The sequence below is a fragment of the Brachycentrus maculatus genome, unplaced genomic scaffold (assembly GCF_059751285.1).
Source record: "Brachycentrus maculatus isolate JH-2025_06_01 unplaced genomic scaffold, ASM5975128v1 h1tg000242l, whole genome shotgun sequence".
Taxonomy (NCBI): domain Eukaryota; kingdom Metazoa; phylum Arthropoda; class Insecta; order Trichoptera; family Brachycentridae; genus Brachycentrus; species Brachycentrus maculatus.
Genome location: NW_028280993.1, coordinates 1,299,703 through 1,318,415, shown reverse-complemented (window position 1 = coordinate 1,318,415; position 18,713 = coordinate 1,299,703). Strand labels below are relative to the sequence as shown.

General features: G+C 33.0%; 1 protein-coding gene across 4 annotated transcripts; it reads left to right on the top strand.

Moving 5' to 3' along the window:
• Positions 1-2,710: 2,710 nt before the first annotated feature.
• LOC148306422 (general odorant-binding protein 72-like) lies at positions 2,711-18,699 on the top strand. 4 transcript variants are annotated; one of them, XM_088265058.1, is made up of 4 exons: positions 2,711-2,786; positions 3,588-3,676; positions 4,130-4,241; positions 16,964-18,699. In XM_088265058.1, exons 1-4 carry the CDS (start codon positions 2,711-2,713, stop codon positions 17,050-17,052), a joined length of 366 nt encoding a protein of 121 aa, XP_088121184.1. In that variant the 3' UTR covers positions 17,053-18,699. The 4 variants fall into 4 exon arrangements, 3 of the variants coding, with proteins under 3 accessions (XP_088121184.1, XP_088121182.1, XP_088121183.1); XM_088265056.1 differs by lacking the exon at positions 16,964-18,699 and adding an exon at positions 4,879-4,970; XM_088265057.1 differs by lacking the exons at positions 2,711-2,786; positions 3,588-3,676; positions 4,130-4,241 and adding exons at positions 11,361-12,571; positions 13,732-13,843 and having other exon boundaries at positions 16,964-18,697.
• The last annotated feature ends 14 nt before the right edge of the window (positions 18,700-18,713 follow it).

Genomic DNA, 18,713 nt, shown 5'->3' with positions numbered 1-18,713 from the left:
AGTAAAAACAATTTAAAGTTATGAAATTAATAATTAAAATCATATAAATATTAAAAGCAAACATTTTTTATAGTATATAAAACATAAATTTCCTTATACAACGCTTGTGAGAACTGCATTTCTGGTTTATAAAAATAAATCACTCTCAATTTCAATGAAAATTTAATGCGAATTTTGCAGTATACTTAACGTCTTTATTTTTCATATATGTGTGCATAATAGATTCCTATTTCAAAGCAAAATCAGCGTTTTCATATAGTTAATTTCCATGAACTAAATTCGAGTATCATGCTCATATATCCGGTTCCTAGAGGGAAATAAAGTACGAGTATGTAGGTATAACATAAGTATAGACAAAATATGCAGGTATAGCATTAATGCAGATAACATGTAAAGGTAGGTACAATAAACATAAGGTAGATAACATTTTTAGGTAAAACTTAACCGTAGATAACTATTATATTGATAACTTATATTTCTATTGGTTAGATCTTTTTACAAACACCTCACATAATAAAAGGAAATAGAGGAGCGTTTACTCTGAAGCAAGAAGAAGACATGTATTATGGACTATCTACAAAACTGAAAAAAAATTACCAGTAAGGGGAAATCAAGAATAATCTCTGACACTCTAGAAAAGGACAAGTTTTTGAAAATCCAATTATTGAAGCATGGAAAACGCTAGTTAAACCAAAAAAAAGCCCAATGTTTAAAGAGTAAAAAAAAACTCATATCATTTCAGATGAATCAGTTGAAATAGAAGTTGTATCATTGACAAAAACAAAAGGAAAGGAGGATAATAAGTGTCTCATATGTGAAAGAAAATACCAATATAGAGTTGTGCAATGGGTTAAATGTAAATTATGTAGCCTTTGGGCTTATGAAAATTGTGGAATTAGGTTTTCTGAACTTTTTTTGCCAAAAATGTTGCAAAAATGATGAATAATTTTTTTTTGCATACGTCTACGTATTATACGAAAGTGCCAACCGATTATTTTTGTTTTAAAATTTAAAAAACTCATCGATTATGCATTTTAATCAATGTCCCATTCATGGTATACTGGTGTCCCATTCATGGAACGGTGATTATGAATGGGACATGTTAAGACATTATTTGAAAAAGATTTTTCAGGCAGTTAAGTTTTTTTTTTCGAAAACAAAGTACCGCATATTTGTAGCTTAAAAATTGAATAAAGAAAAACCACGTTTATTTTTTGTGATTTATTTTACAGAGAAGAACAAGAGAGGCAGAATCAAAAACGTCCTATTCATGGGCACTCTCCCCTATATATTAATCATTAGGTACCTACTAAAAATATTTCCGGGAAAATTATATGTAGGTTCTCATACATAAATATGATTAGCTTAGCTTTTTTCGGTAGTTAATTTCCGTATTTGACAATAGAATATTTTCAATATATATTTACTTAACCTAGATTTTATGACATTGATATTTACTATATAAACACGTTATTTGACTTTTGAAAAATTAGTTGTATTTTATCAAAGAAAGTGATCGTGGTTCGATTCGATTCGATTATTGATTTACTCTTCTATCTTAGGTAAGTATATTTAACGAAATATTAGGTGTCTTCACAGAAACGAAACATATTTTTTTTATAATATTTTTTTACAAATTTAACTAACTAACTAACCATTAAGCTGCTTCCCGGCAAGGGTAGGCAGAGAGAATAGAACGCCACACCAATCTGTCTTTGCAATCAATCTTCGCCTCTTCCACATTCATGAAACTTTCATGTATTTATGAGGAGATGCATGATCGTGGAAGAGGCGAAGATTGTTTGCTAAGACAAATTGGTGTGGCGTCATATTCTCTCTGCTTACCCCTGCGGGAAGCGGCTTGGTGGTTAGTTAGTTGATTTATTTAGGAAAATACATACGTAAAATTATTTCATTTTTTTTTTTTTAAGCAGAAATATTTGTGTTTTTATATTTACACAAATATTTCAATTTCATACTATTTCTGTGAGCCTAAGCGGCTCATTATTAGAAATAGGTATAAAATTGTGGTAGAGTGGATTCGAACCATGAAACTCTGAGTCCGCGACACTAGCCACGGGACCACAACCCGACAAAATTAACTCTAGATACAAAGGCTAAACAGAAAATCGTTGATGCTTGTCCCTCTTTTCGCGCCATTCATAAAAACGTTCTGATTATAAAACCATTAAGATAAATTAATCAAACGAGTAATTTTACGTTTTTACTCGTGTGAATATTTTACCAGCTCTATGCGGAAGCAAAACAAAAAAGATGTCGTTTACTTCGTCCAGACGCTATGATTTATATAAAGAAAAAATCGAAATTTGTCGCCATATTTATCAAAACCGTCAATGTGAGAATAGGACCAACGTAAAAATAGGTTTTATTTTATTATCTTGAATAGAAAGAAATACTTGTTTGCATTTTCTATAAATACAGAATTTCTTTAGTGTTCTTAAAATGGCAAATTTGGTGATAAATGCATTAATTGTATGCATCCTGCTAAATCACTTTCTTTCGTCAAACGCGGTAAGTAAAAAATATTTTATAAATACTTTATTTTAACACGCCTTATCATTCATCGTTGATTTTGTGTAAAATTACTTAAAAACACTACTTCATGACTAGCGGTTTCGGAATAACCATTCAATCATCAGGTCAAATGTATACATACAGATCAAATGTATTTAATCATTTTATGTTATAGATGACAAAAGCACAGTTAAAAAAAGCGGGAAAACTTATGAGAAATGTATGTCAACCAAAACATAAGGTAACCAATGGTAATAATCCTTTTTTTCTTAAAATTTTATTACATATTTAAATATAATAATAATATAATAAGACCCTTATCCGCACCCCAATGGTGCATAGGGCACTGCGTCATATAAACGCAGTGTTATCTTGATCGTTTATACATGAAGGAAAGGTGATCAGCCCTCCGCTTCAAGCACCAGTCCAGGGTAATATTGAATAAATATTACAGTGAAATAATCACTCATATTTATTATTACCCCCCCTTGGAATTGAACCCGGGTCCTCCAGAACGGTAGCCGAGCGTGCTGACCACTACACTACGGAGGCGGACAGATAAATATAACATATATGAATTTGGCAGTAATATTCTTTTCAAATATATTATACTATAACCACTTCTATAGTGTATTGGTAAGCGCATTTGGCTACCATGCTAGAGATCCCCGTTTCAAATCCCGTAGGGGTTACAATAAATATTAGTAATTTTTAACTCTAATATTTACTAAACATAACATGGGCTGGGATTCTATACAGAAGTTAAAATTTTAACTATGTAGAGTAGGTAACTTTTACTTTATTTCTAACTGCCAAAAAAAACAATAAAAACTAAATATTTTTTGATAAATCTGGCTTTCTGATAATTAGGATCGACAACCGGTATCAAAATGCCAAAGTCATTAAAATAAAATTCAAGAAGTAAAGTTATCTACAATATCTAGTTAAAACGGTAAAAATTGAGGCCCCCTTGAGACGATATTTCTTAAAAATCTCGCTTTCTAAATTAGCCAAATATTATTATTATTTTTAAATTATATGAATATTTTTAGAGCAAGTGGATAATATAAAAAATGGGGAATTTATCGAAGATAAAGATGTTATGTGTTACATGTCTTGCGTTTTTACAATGGCACAAACTGTGAGTATTTAAATGTTTTGAGAAGTATAATTTACTTATTCAAACAACCAAAAATAGTACTTTATAACGGAAGTATTCATGAATTCTGTAAAATATTTTTGGACCATACTATTACAATTTTTGGAATTGACAAAAGCATAAAAAAATACACAAATCATCCAAAATTTCCACTTATTGTCGTTGTACATTTTTATAAGAAAAATGGGACCTTTACATTGAATTTTAACTTTTACATTATAATTTACTACACAAATTATGGTTTTAACTGGATAATTCTAGCTTATAGGGTATGCAAATCGGCCTAATATTTTTTAATATTAAAAAAATCTTGTATAGACTTCTCGTCTATACAAGTTTTTTTTTTTAATCTTTACTTTATTCGCTTATTAAGTATTCAATATTCGAGCACCTTAAAACATAACACGCACAAAATAATAACACTTTGATTCGCAGATTAAAAATGGGAAACTACATTACGAATCCGCCCTGAAACAAATTGATATGATGATGCCGGATAATATGAAGGAACCTATGAAAAAGGCTCTAACCCAATGCAAACACATAGGTAATAACAGATGCAAACTCTTGTTTCCTTTCATTATCTATGTATAGTATTGAGTGTGTCCGAATCTGTCCGAAAGAATGTAATAATAATCATTAAAAACAGACATGTGACAGCAGCTGTCAAGAAACACGTTGTCCGCCATTTGTGATGTTTAGTATTGAGTGAGTTGCTGTTACGTTCAACAGATATAGGTTCCATGCGGTAATAAAGCTGCATATATACATCGCTCACTTCTTTCAACAATGTCATATATCAAAAAACATGATTTTTCAGGAGATCGTTTTTAAAGTTTTAGAATATAATAAAATGTAGTAATAATAAATTTGAAGCTATTTTTTTTAACTTTTTACTGTACAACAGATATTTTTAGGTAAAACCTGAAGGTTTTTTCTCCATTTGAAATATATTTAGCATATTTAAAAAATTATTGAATAACAACACCTTTTCTTCAAAATGCAAAAACCACACTTTTTGCCCTGTAGCGGGTAAATATTAAGTTAAAAATATGTCGCTTTTGCTGGGATATGGTACATTTTCTGGGCATTCCAAACATGCACAACACGAGTGATCGACATGTATATATTTTCATGCCTGAATACTGAAATTTTATTTCATATATGTTTTTTATTACTTTCAGCCGATGACTATTCTAAAGACATTTGTAGAGCCTCATTCGAAATAGGGAAGTGTATGTACAAGGCGAATCCGGAAGTATTCGTATTTCCTTAGGGATACCAAGGAATAATAGAGAATATTTAGAAATATAAACATATGTATTTATAACTATATCGTATATTCATCATTTCTTAATAGTTGTATTGCTTATCAATAAAAACTTATAATAAATTGTAGTCTTTTTATCTTCTCTTCCCATTTTTAAATGTTTTAACATACAATGTGGCGCAAAATTAATCACTCTATAAGAAGATGTTATAATTTTAGCAAATGGAGTCGTACGTCAATCGAATTTGATATTTGTGATCTATACAGTAGCAGTATACAAACAAATTCTGGGTGGCACAAAATAAACCATCCTATTTTGTTTTAAATAACTTTTTTACTAAATAAAAAAAAAGTTTCATTTATGGATTCGGCAGTCACTTTGTGGTAAAATCTATCCATTTGTAATTAATGTTTTACTTAGTATATACCACTATTTCTTAAAATCTTCTGTGACACGTTTTTCAATGCATTCCGCATACGGTGTTTGAAAATGATCCGGAATGCATCGAAACACGTGTCATAGTAGATTATAAGGAATAGTGGTATTTACTAAGTACTTAATTTTTTTTTTTTAAATGATCGATGAAAATCTTTATGTGGATTTCTATAATTTTTTGTTAAGTGGAAAAGATGATATCCGTCAAGTGGCTGCCGCCAGTAATGATACACATTTGTGCCCATTTTATCAATATCGTTTGTATTCTGCTTGCTGTCCAATTCACAAATACCAAATATGATATACTATGAAAATATGAAAAATTATTACATCTTACGATAGGGTTATTAATTTTGCACCATCCTGTACAAGGAATGACAGAACACTCATCATGGCTGAATCCACATGATGCCTTATTTTCTGTAGGCAAACGAATAAAATACAGATGATCTTTATTTTTTACATAGTACAATATTAATATTGGTTTATTAGTAATATTGTTGAAATGCGCTCCCTCAGACGAATGTATGGCAAATCATTGTATGACAGAATTAAAAACGAAGATATAAGAAAGGAATGTAAGGCTGAACAAGGCATAATTGAAAAGATTAGGAAGAGCTCTTTACGGTGCTATGGACATGTGGAGCGAAAGGATAACGAGAGAATGACTAAGAAAATAAATGTGGCGAATGTGAGCGGGAAAACAGAACGAGGACGACCAAAAAAGACTTGGCAGGATCAGATCAATCAGAACCTAAAATTTGATGGTGTCAAAAGTCTGCTTAATCGGAGGGCATGTATGACTAGATGTATGGATGTGAAGGAGGCGAGGAGTGTATGTCAGGACAGAAGATTGTGGCGTTCCATCCTTTCTGCCTACTCCTGCGGGGAAACGGCGTGATGGTAGTAGTAGTAGTTCTAAACCTTAACCATTTATTAAACTCATGAATAATTACATAGAAGTCTGATCATTCCAGAGCTTATGACCCGGCATTTGGCTGGCTTTAGTGATCATCTTATACACTTGTGGAGTGTGTTCACCATTCTGTTCATTATTAAACATTTATGTTCTTCTTCTTCTTTATCAGCCGTCTCTCCACTGGTGGATATAGTCCTCTTCTAATTCCTTCCAGACTTCTCTCGATTGGTAACATACTTACACCTTTTCTATGGCCGGCCTATTCCTTTCTTCATATTTATTTATTTATTCACTCAAACGCCCAGAGGGCTGTTACAAATAAAAATTCAAGTTACTAAAAAATATATAGAGTTGTTATAAGTATAAGACAAGAACATTCAGATACATAAAATAACAAAAAAGTATGATCTACAATACAAAAATTCCATAAACAGTCTAGCTGACAGAAAACTATTGCGCAATGCTTGTTTATAAGCCGATAGGGAGTTGGATAAAATGTCTGTTTCTAAATGGAATCTGTCTAAATGGAGAGTACCTTACCTTACCAAGATTAAGGATTCTTGGTAAGGTAGCAAATTTTTGGTAATTGGAGGATGGAGTAGGAATGTGCAACAGATCAGTACTCCTTGAATTTTTGAGGGTTCTCTAAATTGTATCAAGTTTAAAAGGTCAGTAGAGTCGTATTTATCGTAGAATTAATTATTTTGTATAGGATTATAAGATTATCACAAACACCCAGACCAATTGGAAATAAATATTTCTTAAATTTATTTTGCAATAGGTGGGAATCGAACCCTTGACGCCTGTTTTGCAGTCGAGCGTCTACCCAACTACGCCACGGCATCTGCAATTTAATTAAAAACGAATATATCAATTAGTAAAGAATGTAAGGTTGAATTAGAGATAATTGAAAAGATTAAGAAAAGTTCTTTAAGGTGGTACGGACATGTGGAGCGAATGGATAACAAGAGAATGACTCAGAAAGAAAGTATATTTGGCGAATGTGATCGGGAGAACAGAACGAGGACGGCAGAAAAATACTATAATTATTTATTTATCTAATTATTTCAGTGCAATTAAAATAACGGCGTTAAGAATGACATCAATTGTCATCAGATCATCAGAATCGTGTAATATAGTCTCTAATTGCAGCTTCATGCACTTGTAGTGTTTACATTGAAGACTTAAATGCATATGGTTGGGTCAAGTCCGGTATTTACCTAAGTAAACAATCCAATATAAAGACAGGGTCCCTGCAAATGTTTCATTTGTTGGTCGTTCGTTCGTAAACCTACTTGTGTTTTAAATTATAAGTGATTTGGCTGTGTTTTGTGATTTTTCCGCTTTTCTTCGCAGTTGCACTCATTACACACTTAAATGGAGGTCAAAATGGACGTGATTGCAGTTTTGGCTGTGAGTTTTATGTTGGTGCATCTAGGTGAAGGAGTAAGTATGATTTTTTATTTATGCCATGATATACATATGTATATATATATATATATATATATATATATATATATATATATATATATATATATATATATATATATATATATATATATATATATATATATATATATATATATATATATATATATATATATATATATATATATATATATATATATATATATATATATATATATATATATATATATATATATATATATATATATATATATATATATATATATATATATATATATATATATATATATATATATATATATATATATATATATATATATATATATATATATATATATATATATATATATATATATATTTAAATATTTTTGGCTTTTATACCACCCAAATAAAAATGGCCAAATCACTCTCTACGCACAAGAGCCCAGACTGTTTTTGAAGAGGCACAGAGTAACTAGAATACCATAAGATATTATATTAAATAATAATGTATAGTTAATAAATTGAAGGGTAAAAATTATTTAATAATATATCTTAATAATAAAATAGTACTCTTTTAATATTCCTATGTAATTCCTTCACAGATGACGCAAGCTCAACTGATCAAAGCCGGAAAACTCATGAGAACTGTCTGCATGCCTAAAAATCTAGTCACGCCTGGTAATTCTATATTTTTTATTATTGTACCCCTATCTGCATGCAATGGTGCATAGAGCACCGCATCATTTCAATCCAGCATTAACTTGGTAGCAATTGTCCGCCTCCGTAGTTTAACGGTTAGCGTGCTTGGAGGTCCTGGACTCAATTCTCAAGGTTTAAAGAAAATTATGTTGCGGGCTATCGAATATCCCGCCTTAAGAACAATAGTATGCTATTTTTTACAAAAATGTTAGTAATATTAGTATATAACCACTAACTGAGATTTTTATGTCTTATTACCGGTTTCGAGACGTACCCGTCTCTTCATCAGGACAATCACTACCACAGCATGGAAACAATACTACCCATCACTACCATAGCACTATTTACACAATCACTACCATAGCACTATTTACACACTTAAAACTACACAAAATTAACACGTGCGATTTTTGGTTATGCGTTAAGAACCGAGGTCAAACATGCACTTTGTGCACACAAACACAAACAGCATGTTTGTGCTGCAACCCTTAGTGCATGTTGGTCTTCAGATCGACCAAAAATCGCATGTGTTAAACAACTAACTAGCTATGGTAGTGAACAATTTTGTAAAAAAATAAATAAGTAAAAATGACTAACCACAAAATAAATTCTTTGAATATTAATATGTAATATTGAGAATATAACAGTTGTATATTTAACCATTTGTTATCGCGTATTATTCTATTTAACTAATGTAATTTTTATTAAAACAATATCATGTTAATTTTTACGAAAATAATTCAATTTTAATTCTACATTGAACTTTTTTAAGAATAAAATATTAGTACGATATTGTCAGCACGCTCGGCAACCGTTCTGGAGGTCCCGGGTTCGATTCCCAGGGGGGGTAAAATAAATATAAGTGATTTTTTCACTGTAATATTTATTTAATATTACCCTGGACTGGTACCTGAAGCGGAGGGCTGATCACCTTTCCTTCATTTGTATACGATCAAGATAACACTGCGTTTATATGAAGCAGTGCCCTATGCACCATTTGGTGCGGATAAGGGTTTAAAAAAAACGATATCGTGATAATTTAAGGAAATAGTTCGTTTTTTTAAGGCCCAGCATTCGTTGAGTCGCAACTTAGTTTTCTCTAAATCCAGGTAACATTTTACGTGATTTTTTTTTTCATAAAACACCGTTTTTGCATTGAAAAAATAAGTTTTCCTTCGAAATAATTCAATGGTTTTAAAAAGAAAAGAATTATTGAAAGGTAAAGAGTTAAAAAATATATATATATAAAAATTTTCTTTGTATATTTTTTAAAAGAAAAAATATCCAATATAATACATTCTTTAAAAATATCGGGCGTAAACAGAAATGTGACCTCTCCGCTGGTCTCCGGTGAATAAATTCTGTCTTAGCAAATATCCCCTTAATATTGTATTATTTAGGAAAAAAAAAATTGAATACTTTTTCGTGCTAATTTACAGAAATAGTTTGTTTTTAACACTCATCTTGTGAAAAAATATTATTATTTATTCTATTAGATACCGTAGGGTCACCAATAATGGATTATTGACACTACGGATAATATTCGTATTATTTCAATATTATAGGTGTCTCAACTTGACTTGAAATCTATGATGGAATGCTCAGTCTTTCACTTTCTTTCAAATATAAAAAAATATAGATGTTTCATCTCAAATTGAAATACTTTTTAATACTAATCTTACGCTTAAACCATTTGATTTTTAGCCCCATAATTTTATTTTGTCTATTTTTTATATTTCTATTTTATTTTTGCAAACGTATCGAATGTAATTGATGGCGGATATTCCAGCATTATTGTTCATCACAAACAAGGAAATAGTTGACACTAATAATGCACCCAAGTTACGAGTTGACATTTTTTAATTAAGACATCAATGTCGGAAGAACTGGAAGCATATTATTAAAAATAACCTTCTGATTCTGAGAAGACATTATAATTCATGATACAATGTACTTATAAATAAATATATCTACACGTAGTAGATGTACATAAGTACCTAGATTCTTATGATCCGTTCTATGTGTTGATTGGATGAACGGATCCCAATTTGAAATGAATCAATTTGAACTTGTTCAATGACACTGATTCATCGGTTTCGTGGAATCTTCAAATTAATTGATGAAATAGATTTGTTTAAGTGATCACTTTACACACGTGTAACATTCACCAATTCTACCCATTATTAACAACTACACTACTCAAATTCTTGGAATCCCGTAAATGCCCAGACTTCCATATTCTTCTTCATCTTTGATGAGATGTCAAAAAATAATATGAAAAGTAACTCCTTTAATTGGAGATAATCCAGATTTGTGAACAAGTATTTGGACACACTCAAAATGTTGTAAACATATCTGTCGACAACTTTTATCATTAATCTTGAACACCAACCACGCTTTGCATGTTCTGATACCCAGAAGAAGTGAAAAGCTTTTAAAAATCTACTATACTTTCGTTTATGTATTTGTGAGTTGAATGTTTAGCATTTTAGTCGTCACATTCTGAGATGATTTTTGATATTGAATGATATTTTTTTCCAGATCAAGTGGACAGTATAAAGACGGGAGAATTCAGAGAAGACCAAAATGTAAAATGTTACATCGCTTGTGTTTACCAAATGTCAAATGTCGTAAGTAAATCCATATAACTGTTCTTGTCTAGGCAAAAGTTATTCTTTTTCTTCCGACCCTAATCTGCACCCGATCATTTCGGGATTCGGCATTTTCCACATCATAGAATACGTATAACGAAATAAAGCTTAGGAAAACTCGTTCATTCTGACACATTTTTTTCAATTTGTCTTTGAAAATTTGATAGGCCGATTTGCGTTGAATCTTGATACATTATTTGAATATTACGGCGCAATATGTATCCTCGACTAATGACCCCAAGTGGCCGCTAAACGCTAAAGGACCAGGCCAAGACCAGACAGGGGTGTACGCGGGGGGTGCGATCCCTATGAAACGTCGTAGTTTATCGATATAAATTAGTTAGTCTATGGTATATAAGCAGTCTATGGTTTATCGTGCACTTGTTGAACTTATTTTGACATGCTGCATATAATTAGATATTTAGTTACATACACAGACTAACTAATTTAGTTACATAGTCCGTGCGATCTGCGTATGTTGCGAAGAAAGTAAACCGACGCTAATTTTAAATTGCGAGTTATCCCTCTACCGTGATAAGTCAGAAGTGAGATATTTGGACAGCAAATGTAAAGAAAAGAACTACGAGTGATATTTATTTTTCTGTTGTTGTGTTTTTAGCAAAATTCTGTGCAGAAAAACTCTTGGGTTTGTTGTCGATTACTCGTTTTTCACGCCGCACATCGAGTGTTTGAACGTTTTACGCCATTTCGTGTTTTTGACATTTTTGACAAGCAGAAGCTAGAGACTATGATGGAGTCATACCTCTCGCGGATCTCGGCGGGCCGAACGCGAGGCGACCAGCTCATCTCGCGCTTCGATCCCGAAGATGAAGAAACGAACGTAGACGAATGGTTGGAGGAAATCGACCGACTGGGCGTTATCCACGGGTGGAACGACTCTACCAAGTCGCGCTTTATGCAGGTGAAGTTGGCCGGCGAAGCCCTGAATTGGTTCCATCGGCTAGACGACTACAATCTCTCGTGGAGCGCCTGGAAGTCGCAATTGTCCGAGGCTTTCTCTCATTACGACGATTACGCAACAACGTTGGAAAAGATGTTGGGACGGAGGAAGATGTCCGGGGAGACCATGAACCGATACTATCACGAGAAGATGGCACTGGCACAAAGGTGTCGGATTGATGACCAGGCGGCAATCTCCTGCGTGATTCGGGGGCTGCCTGCAGAATTGCAACCCAATGCTTTGGCTTTAAAATGTAGCAGTCCCCGGGAGTTATACACCGTCTTCTTGGCGACCCTAGATGACTACCAGTCTCCATCCGGACGTGGCGGTTCTCGGGTCACCGAGCTGAAAGGGAGGCAACCCTTCCATCTGCGCAGTAACAAACAGTCCCGTGTGTCATGTTTTATCTGCGGGAAACGAGGACATGTCTCCAAGGAGTGTTATGAACGGAAGAGAAGGAGTTACAATCGATGACAGAGATGGGGACATCTGGCTAAAGATTGCCTTATGCCAAACCCAAAAGATAAAAAGGTAATTTTGTTTCATGGAAAGCCGGACTTAATCTTCTACAAAGAGGGAAACGTAGATAATAGATAAGTATGAGTATATCTGGGAGCCAGCTTTAATATTCTATCCGTGCGAGTCACTAAGTGGATTAAATGTTTTATCAAAGATTAAGCCGCTAATTAGATTTGCAGGTGGTATAACTTTTTGTTTAGGTGAAGATGTCGAGATGGATACACAGGCAGTCGTATCAGACACGGGCGTGAGAGATGCTGACCTTTTGTTGAGCAAATGGCATGGCTCAATTAGATACGGATATGACAGATCACGCAGAGGAGACAGATGTCTGTAAAGGTGGAGACTGACCGGAGCATTTCATTGTAACATAACATTGTAACATCGATCGCGGCGAGCATCAGCGAGCATCTGAAACTATGGATGGAGCGCTCGGCTCGGTGTACTGACTGCCTGAATGCTCGCATCGTAACATGTTATGTTACGACGAAATGCTCCGGTCAGTCTTCACCCTATGAATTCCCCAATTGCAGTGGAATAGCAAAAGATACTGTGGGCCTGGACGAACATGTTACCTTTTGGTGATTATTAGAGCTAGTGTGGGAGGACCCGACGCAGCTCTAGGCTGGGAGAGTGTTAGACCCCCAAGAGGCTGCTAAAGGGACGCACAGGGGTGTACGACATGATGTTGATGGGAGATGTTGGCATGGGGAGGCGACCCCATGAGATTTCAAACAATTCAGCATGCAACATTTTGAGTATGTCCAGATACTTGTTCACAAAATCTGGATTATCTCCAATTACGGGAGTTATTTTCATATTATTTTTTGACGTCTCATCAAAGATGAAGAAGAATATGGAAGTCTGGGCATTTACATTAGTAAAAATATAAGAGTTTCTGCTTAGTAAAAAGCTTCTTTACATCTCACCAATATATGTCTCTAGTGAAGTTCTAGACATTCAAGAACAAGGTTTCTAAATTGGTTTTTTGGAATTTGAGTGATGTGGTTGTCAATAATGGGTAGAATTTGTGAATGTTACACGTGAGTAAAGTGATCACTTAAACCAGCCTATGACAGTCGTCAGCCCCGTAAATGCCCAGGCTTCCATGTTCTTCTTCATCTTTGATGAGATGTCAAAAAATAATACTTATTTTGTTTATATTTTAATAGGTGAAGAATGGAAAGATTAACTATGAATCTGCAAAGAGGCAAATAGAGCTGATGTTCCCAGACGACATGAAGGTGGCTGCTAAGAAGTCACTCGACGAATGCAGACATGTTGGTAAGTCAGAGACATGTAGGTCTATCAACACTTCATCATTACTCGCAAGAGGTGGTATCGTATATCGCTCACTCCTTTCAAGAACGTCATAAATCAAAAAACTTGATTTTTCGGAATGTGTTTAAAGTTTGAAAATATAATAAAATGTATTAAAAATAAATATCAAGCCACTTACTGAACTTTTTACTGTGCAATATTTTTAAGTAAAACCAGAAGGTTTTTTCTCCATTTGAAAAATATTTAGTATATTTTAAAAAAATAATTAAACAATACCTTTTCTTCAAAATGCAAAAACAACACTTTCTGCCCTGTAGCGGTTAAATATTAAGTTAAAAATATGCCCCTTTTGCTGGGATATAGTACATTTTCTGGGCATTCCGAAAACATGTACAACTGAAAATTGACGATTTTTGATTTATGACATTCTTTAAAGGAGTGAGCGATATGATAAAAATAATGAAGGATATTGGTACCATAAACCAAGCTAGGACACAAAATGCCGAACCCTCTTCTAATGGAACGGAAGGCCTGTTGACGACAGTCAGCAGTCCGGCTTCTCCTGAGGAGTTTCACATAGTTTTCTCCGAGCAATGAGCAAATGCTGACAAGTGCCCCATTGGCCCACACTAGCTTATCCTTCCTGTTCCCAACACAGATTAAAATAAAACATGTTCTCAGCTAGAAGATACAAAAATCCATTTATTAATCTATGAGCCTTGGTACATAATAAGCAAGGTAAATAATAAACGCAACTCTTGCAATAAATAAATAAATCGTAGACGTACAGGAGAAAGTGACCAACTGACAAAACGTAAAATGTTCAGGAGGGCCATTTAACCGTTTTTACACTTTTGTTATCAATTATAAACAAAGAAATAATGTATTCACGATTGTGATTATTTTTGTGTAAAAAGAGATGTTTACCAATATTGAAATGAGTAAACAATATTTTAGAAAATTTACATCCTTAAGTTTTTAAAATTACTTAAAGCAGTTGGTCACTTTTTCCTGTCAAAAATCTAGGAAAAAATGCAGATAGTCACTTTTGATTCTTAGAATGAGAACGGAAACGTTAGTTACAGATACAAAAGTTTAATTCAAAGCATTTTATTTTATGAATTTAAATTAAGAAAGAATCTTTTTTTTGGAAAATAAACTAGCTGGTAGCAAAACATATATTTTTTAAATGATATAACCTTTTTTTAATAAATATACAAAAAGTAAAGAAGTATTATTCCGACTCAGATTCAGAATCTAAGTTTGGTTCTGGTGCTCTGTCTTCTTTAATATTGACAGAAAGTGATCTGTGCCACCCATACTATTCCCGTGGAAATGCACCAGTATCACCAGCAAATCTTTCTTCTTTTTCTTAGTTCTTCTTTGTATAAATAATTTAATGGAGGAAAACTTACTGAAAATCCTCACTCAAATACTGACAGGATTTTAAAATCTTCGTTGTACGAATACTAATACATATTTTTCCTGGTCTAGTGTGCTCATATCGCAAGCATTTAATTTGCACCCATGAAACAATTTCGCTGTCTTTATTTTTATCGGGTTTTTTGTCATGTTTTTGGTAAGTGATTTGAGATCTGTGTATGCCTCCGTGGTGTTATGGTAAGCGTGTTTAGCTACCATGCTGGAGGTCCCGGGTTCGATTCCCAGGGGGGGTTGAAAATAAATATTAGTGATTTTACACTATAATATTTATTTCATATTACCCTGGACTGGTCCCTGAAGCGCAGGAGTGATCATCTTGCCTTCATGTAAGTAACAATCAAGATAACACTGGATCAATACGATGTAATGCCCTATGCACCATTAGTTGCGGATAAGGGTTAGAAGAAGATTTGAGATCTAACATATCGTCAAATTTTAATTCATGTACATTATATGGATCACTCTTTCTTGATTTTTACACGTTTTCATCAATAATTTACCTCTACTGGCCATTTGACTTCGAATTTAATCACTGTGTTTCTCTAGAAACATTTAAAAGTCAAATGTTTCATACAGAACTATAAATAACTTCATGGCGTTGAAAATTGTTACAACAGGCAATAATGTCCAACTGTCACTTGGTCACTTTTGCTTGTAAAGAAAATGAACATCAATGCAGTTAGTCATTTTTAACAAGTCAAAATATTATACTTCCAAGTTTAAAATCGCTCTGGGATTTTTTTTCAGGGCAGTATTAAGCTAGTAAGATGTCAAATAGTTAATAATCACGTTTTTGTAAAAACTGCAGATGGTCACTTTCTCCTGTATGACTACGAAATAATAAATGCAATCAGTCTCTTTTTCGGAGAGACTCAGCGCAACTAAAATTTTAAGATACAACAAAAAACTCCCATTATACACTACCATTTTGTTACGGTGATTACTCAGTGCCTCCGCCTCCGTAGTGTAATGGTCAGCACGCTCGGCTACCGTTCTGGAGGTCCCGGGTTCGATTCCCAGGGGGGTCAATTAAATATAAGTGATTTTTTCACTCTAATATTTATTCCATATTACCCTGGACTGGTACCTGAAGCGGAGGGCTGATCACCTTTCCTTCATGTGTAAACGATCAAGATAACACTGCGTTTGTATGATGCAGTGCCCTATGCACCATTGGGGTGCAGATAAGGGTTTGAATAAATGAAATGATTACTCAGAAAACCCAGGTCAATAAATCTCTACATATTTATTTGAAAAATTAGGTCAAGTCAAGCGGGTTATAAATATCCAACTAAAGAAGACAAAAAACTAACCGTCTAACTACATTTCTCTAATCCAGTGCTCCGCAACCGGTGTGCCACGGCACACAGGTGTGCCTCGAGCCGGATTCAGGTGTGCCGCGGTCAAATAATTGTATTTGACATTTTATAATTATTCATTATATATATGTATACACAATGACAAATTAATTTTAATAATTTTGTCCATCTATTAAGATCCATCTATTAAGTCCACCAAAGAATAGTTATTATAACAGTAGTTTATTCAGTAGGCTATATTTTTACCTAATTATTTTAGCTTTTGGTGTGCCGTGGAATTCTTGGAAGAATTTTGGTGTGTCTTAGGTGGGAAAAGGTTGCGGAGCACTGCTCTAATCACTGTATTTTGTTCACATTTCAGCCGATAAATACAAAGATGTGTGCGAGGCGTCGTACCAAGCTGCCAAATGCATGTACAACTCCAACCCTAAAAACTTTGTTTTTCCATAAAAAATAAAATACAAAATATCATATAAACATTATTATTTATTTATACTCATACAATGTCGTTTATTGTAATATTACTATGAATTACAAATAATACAAAACCACATTGTCTTTTCTTTCACCACTTAAATAAAGTGATAACTCAAAATGTCAAACAACTTACATTTGTTAGTTGAATTATAAATATTACTTATTTATTAAGTTTAACCAGTTTGTCCACCTCCATAGTGTAGTGGTCAGCGCATCAGGCTACCGTTCTGGAGGTTCCGGGTTCGATTGCCAGGGGGGTTAAAATAAATATGGGTGATTTTCACTTTCATATTTATTTAATATCATCCTGGACTGGTACAAGAAGCACTCGGCTGACTCACCTTGCCTTCATGCAATTAAAAAAAAATCAAGATAACACTGCGTCGCTATGATGCAGTGTCCTATGCAACATTGGGTGCGGATAAGGATGTAAAACAAAAAAAATGAAGCTTAACACGTTAAACGCTAATACTTATTTTAAATACAATATTTAAAAATTCACAAAAAAAACTTCTCCGTATAATTGCGATATATCAATAATATATCGCAGTAAATGTATCTATATGATGAAGCTTTTTTCTGAAATGTAACTCCCTTTTTCGATCCCGATTTAGGATTTCACCTCCAATATCTACTTTGCAATTTTTACCCCAGAAATATTTATTATTATTTAGTTTGTAAATAAAAATAAGACTCGACACTGGCAGAAACATCCTCTCACTGGGCGACTGCTAAATAAAAATATATAAAAAAATAAAAACCTTGTATTTAAAAGCAGTTGTAAATTATTATTTGAGAAATTCCAGATGCGTAATGGTAAACCTTTCACAAATATTTGAACCAACAATTGACTCCAAAAAAGGAAAATGAATTATTACAATAAAAACTATAAAATATTAAAGTACACAAAACAGTATGTATACCTTAGGATGTTTTCCACATAGTAAAATTATGTGTATTTTATGTTGAAAGCTTTTTAGCTTTACTTACCAACTTCATAATTTGAATGTTTAACTACTAGATTTTTGAAGCTTTAATAAAAAAAATATCTAAGCTGTTTCTCCCAAATAAGTTTGCAAAAGTTTTATTTTATAAGAATTTGTGTATTTTTTTATAATAAGATTAAATTCATAAATGTATTCGAGAAGAACAAAGAGACGCAGTTCATTGACTTTTAAATGTTTATAATATTTTCCCCACCACATGTAACTCCTTTAAAATAGTACATAAAGGGTGGAGGACAATATTTTTGTGGTCAGATAGATACATAATAATTAAACTTAATACGTCGCGCTCTTTGTCTTTGAGTTTCGGTACTGAGTTTATACTCACTAGATTATCCCTCCTGTTCCCAACACAGATTCAAATAAAAACAAATTTAATTATTAGCTAGAGGAAACAAAAATCCACTAAACGATCTATAAACCTTGTACATAAAAAGCAAAGTAAATAATAATGCAGCTCCCATATAAAAAACAAATACACATACAAATAAAAAATACTCTTTTTTTTTTTTTTTTTATATTATCCACTGACACTTCGTGATGGAATTGCATTTTTAATTTATTATTAGATTAAAAACAATATTTTTAGCTTTTCCACTTTTTTATTTGACCAGCGACCGGGTTTCGTCG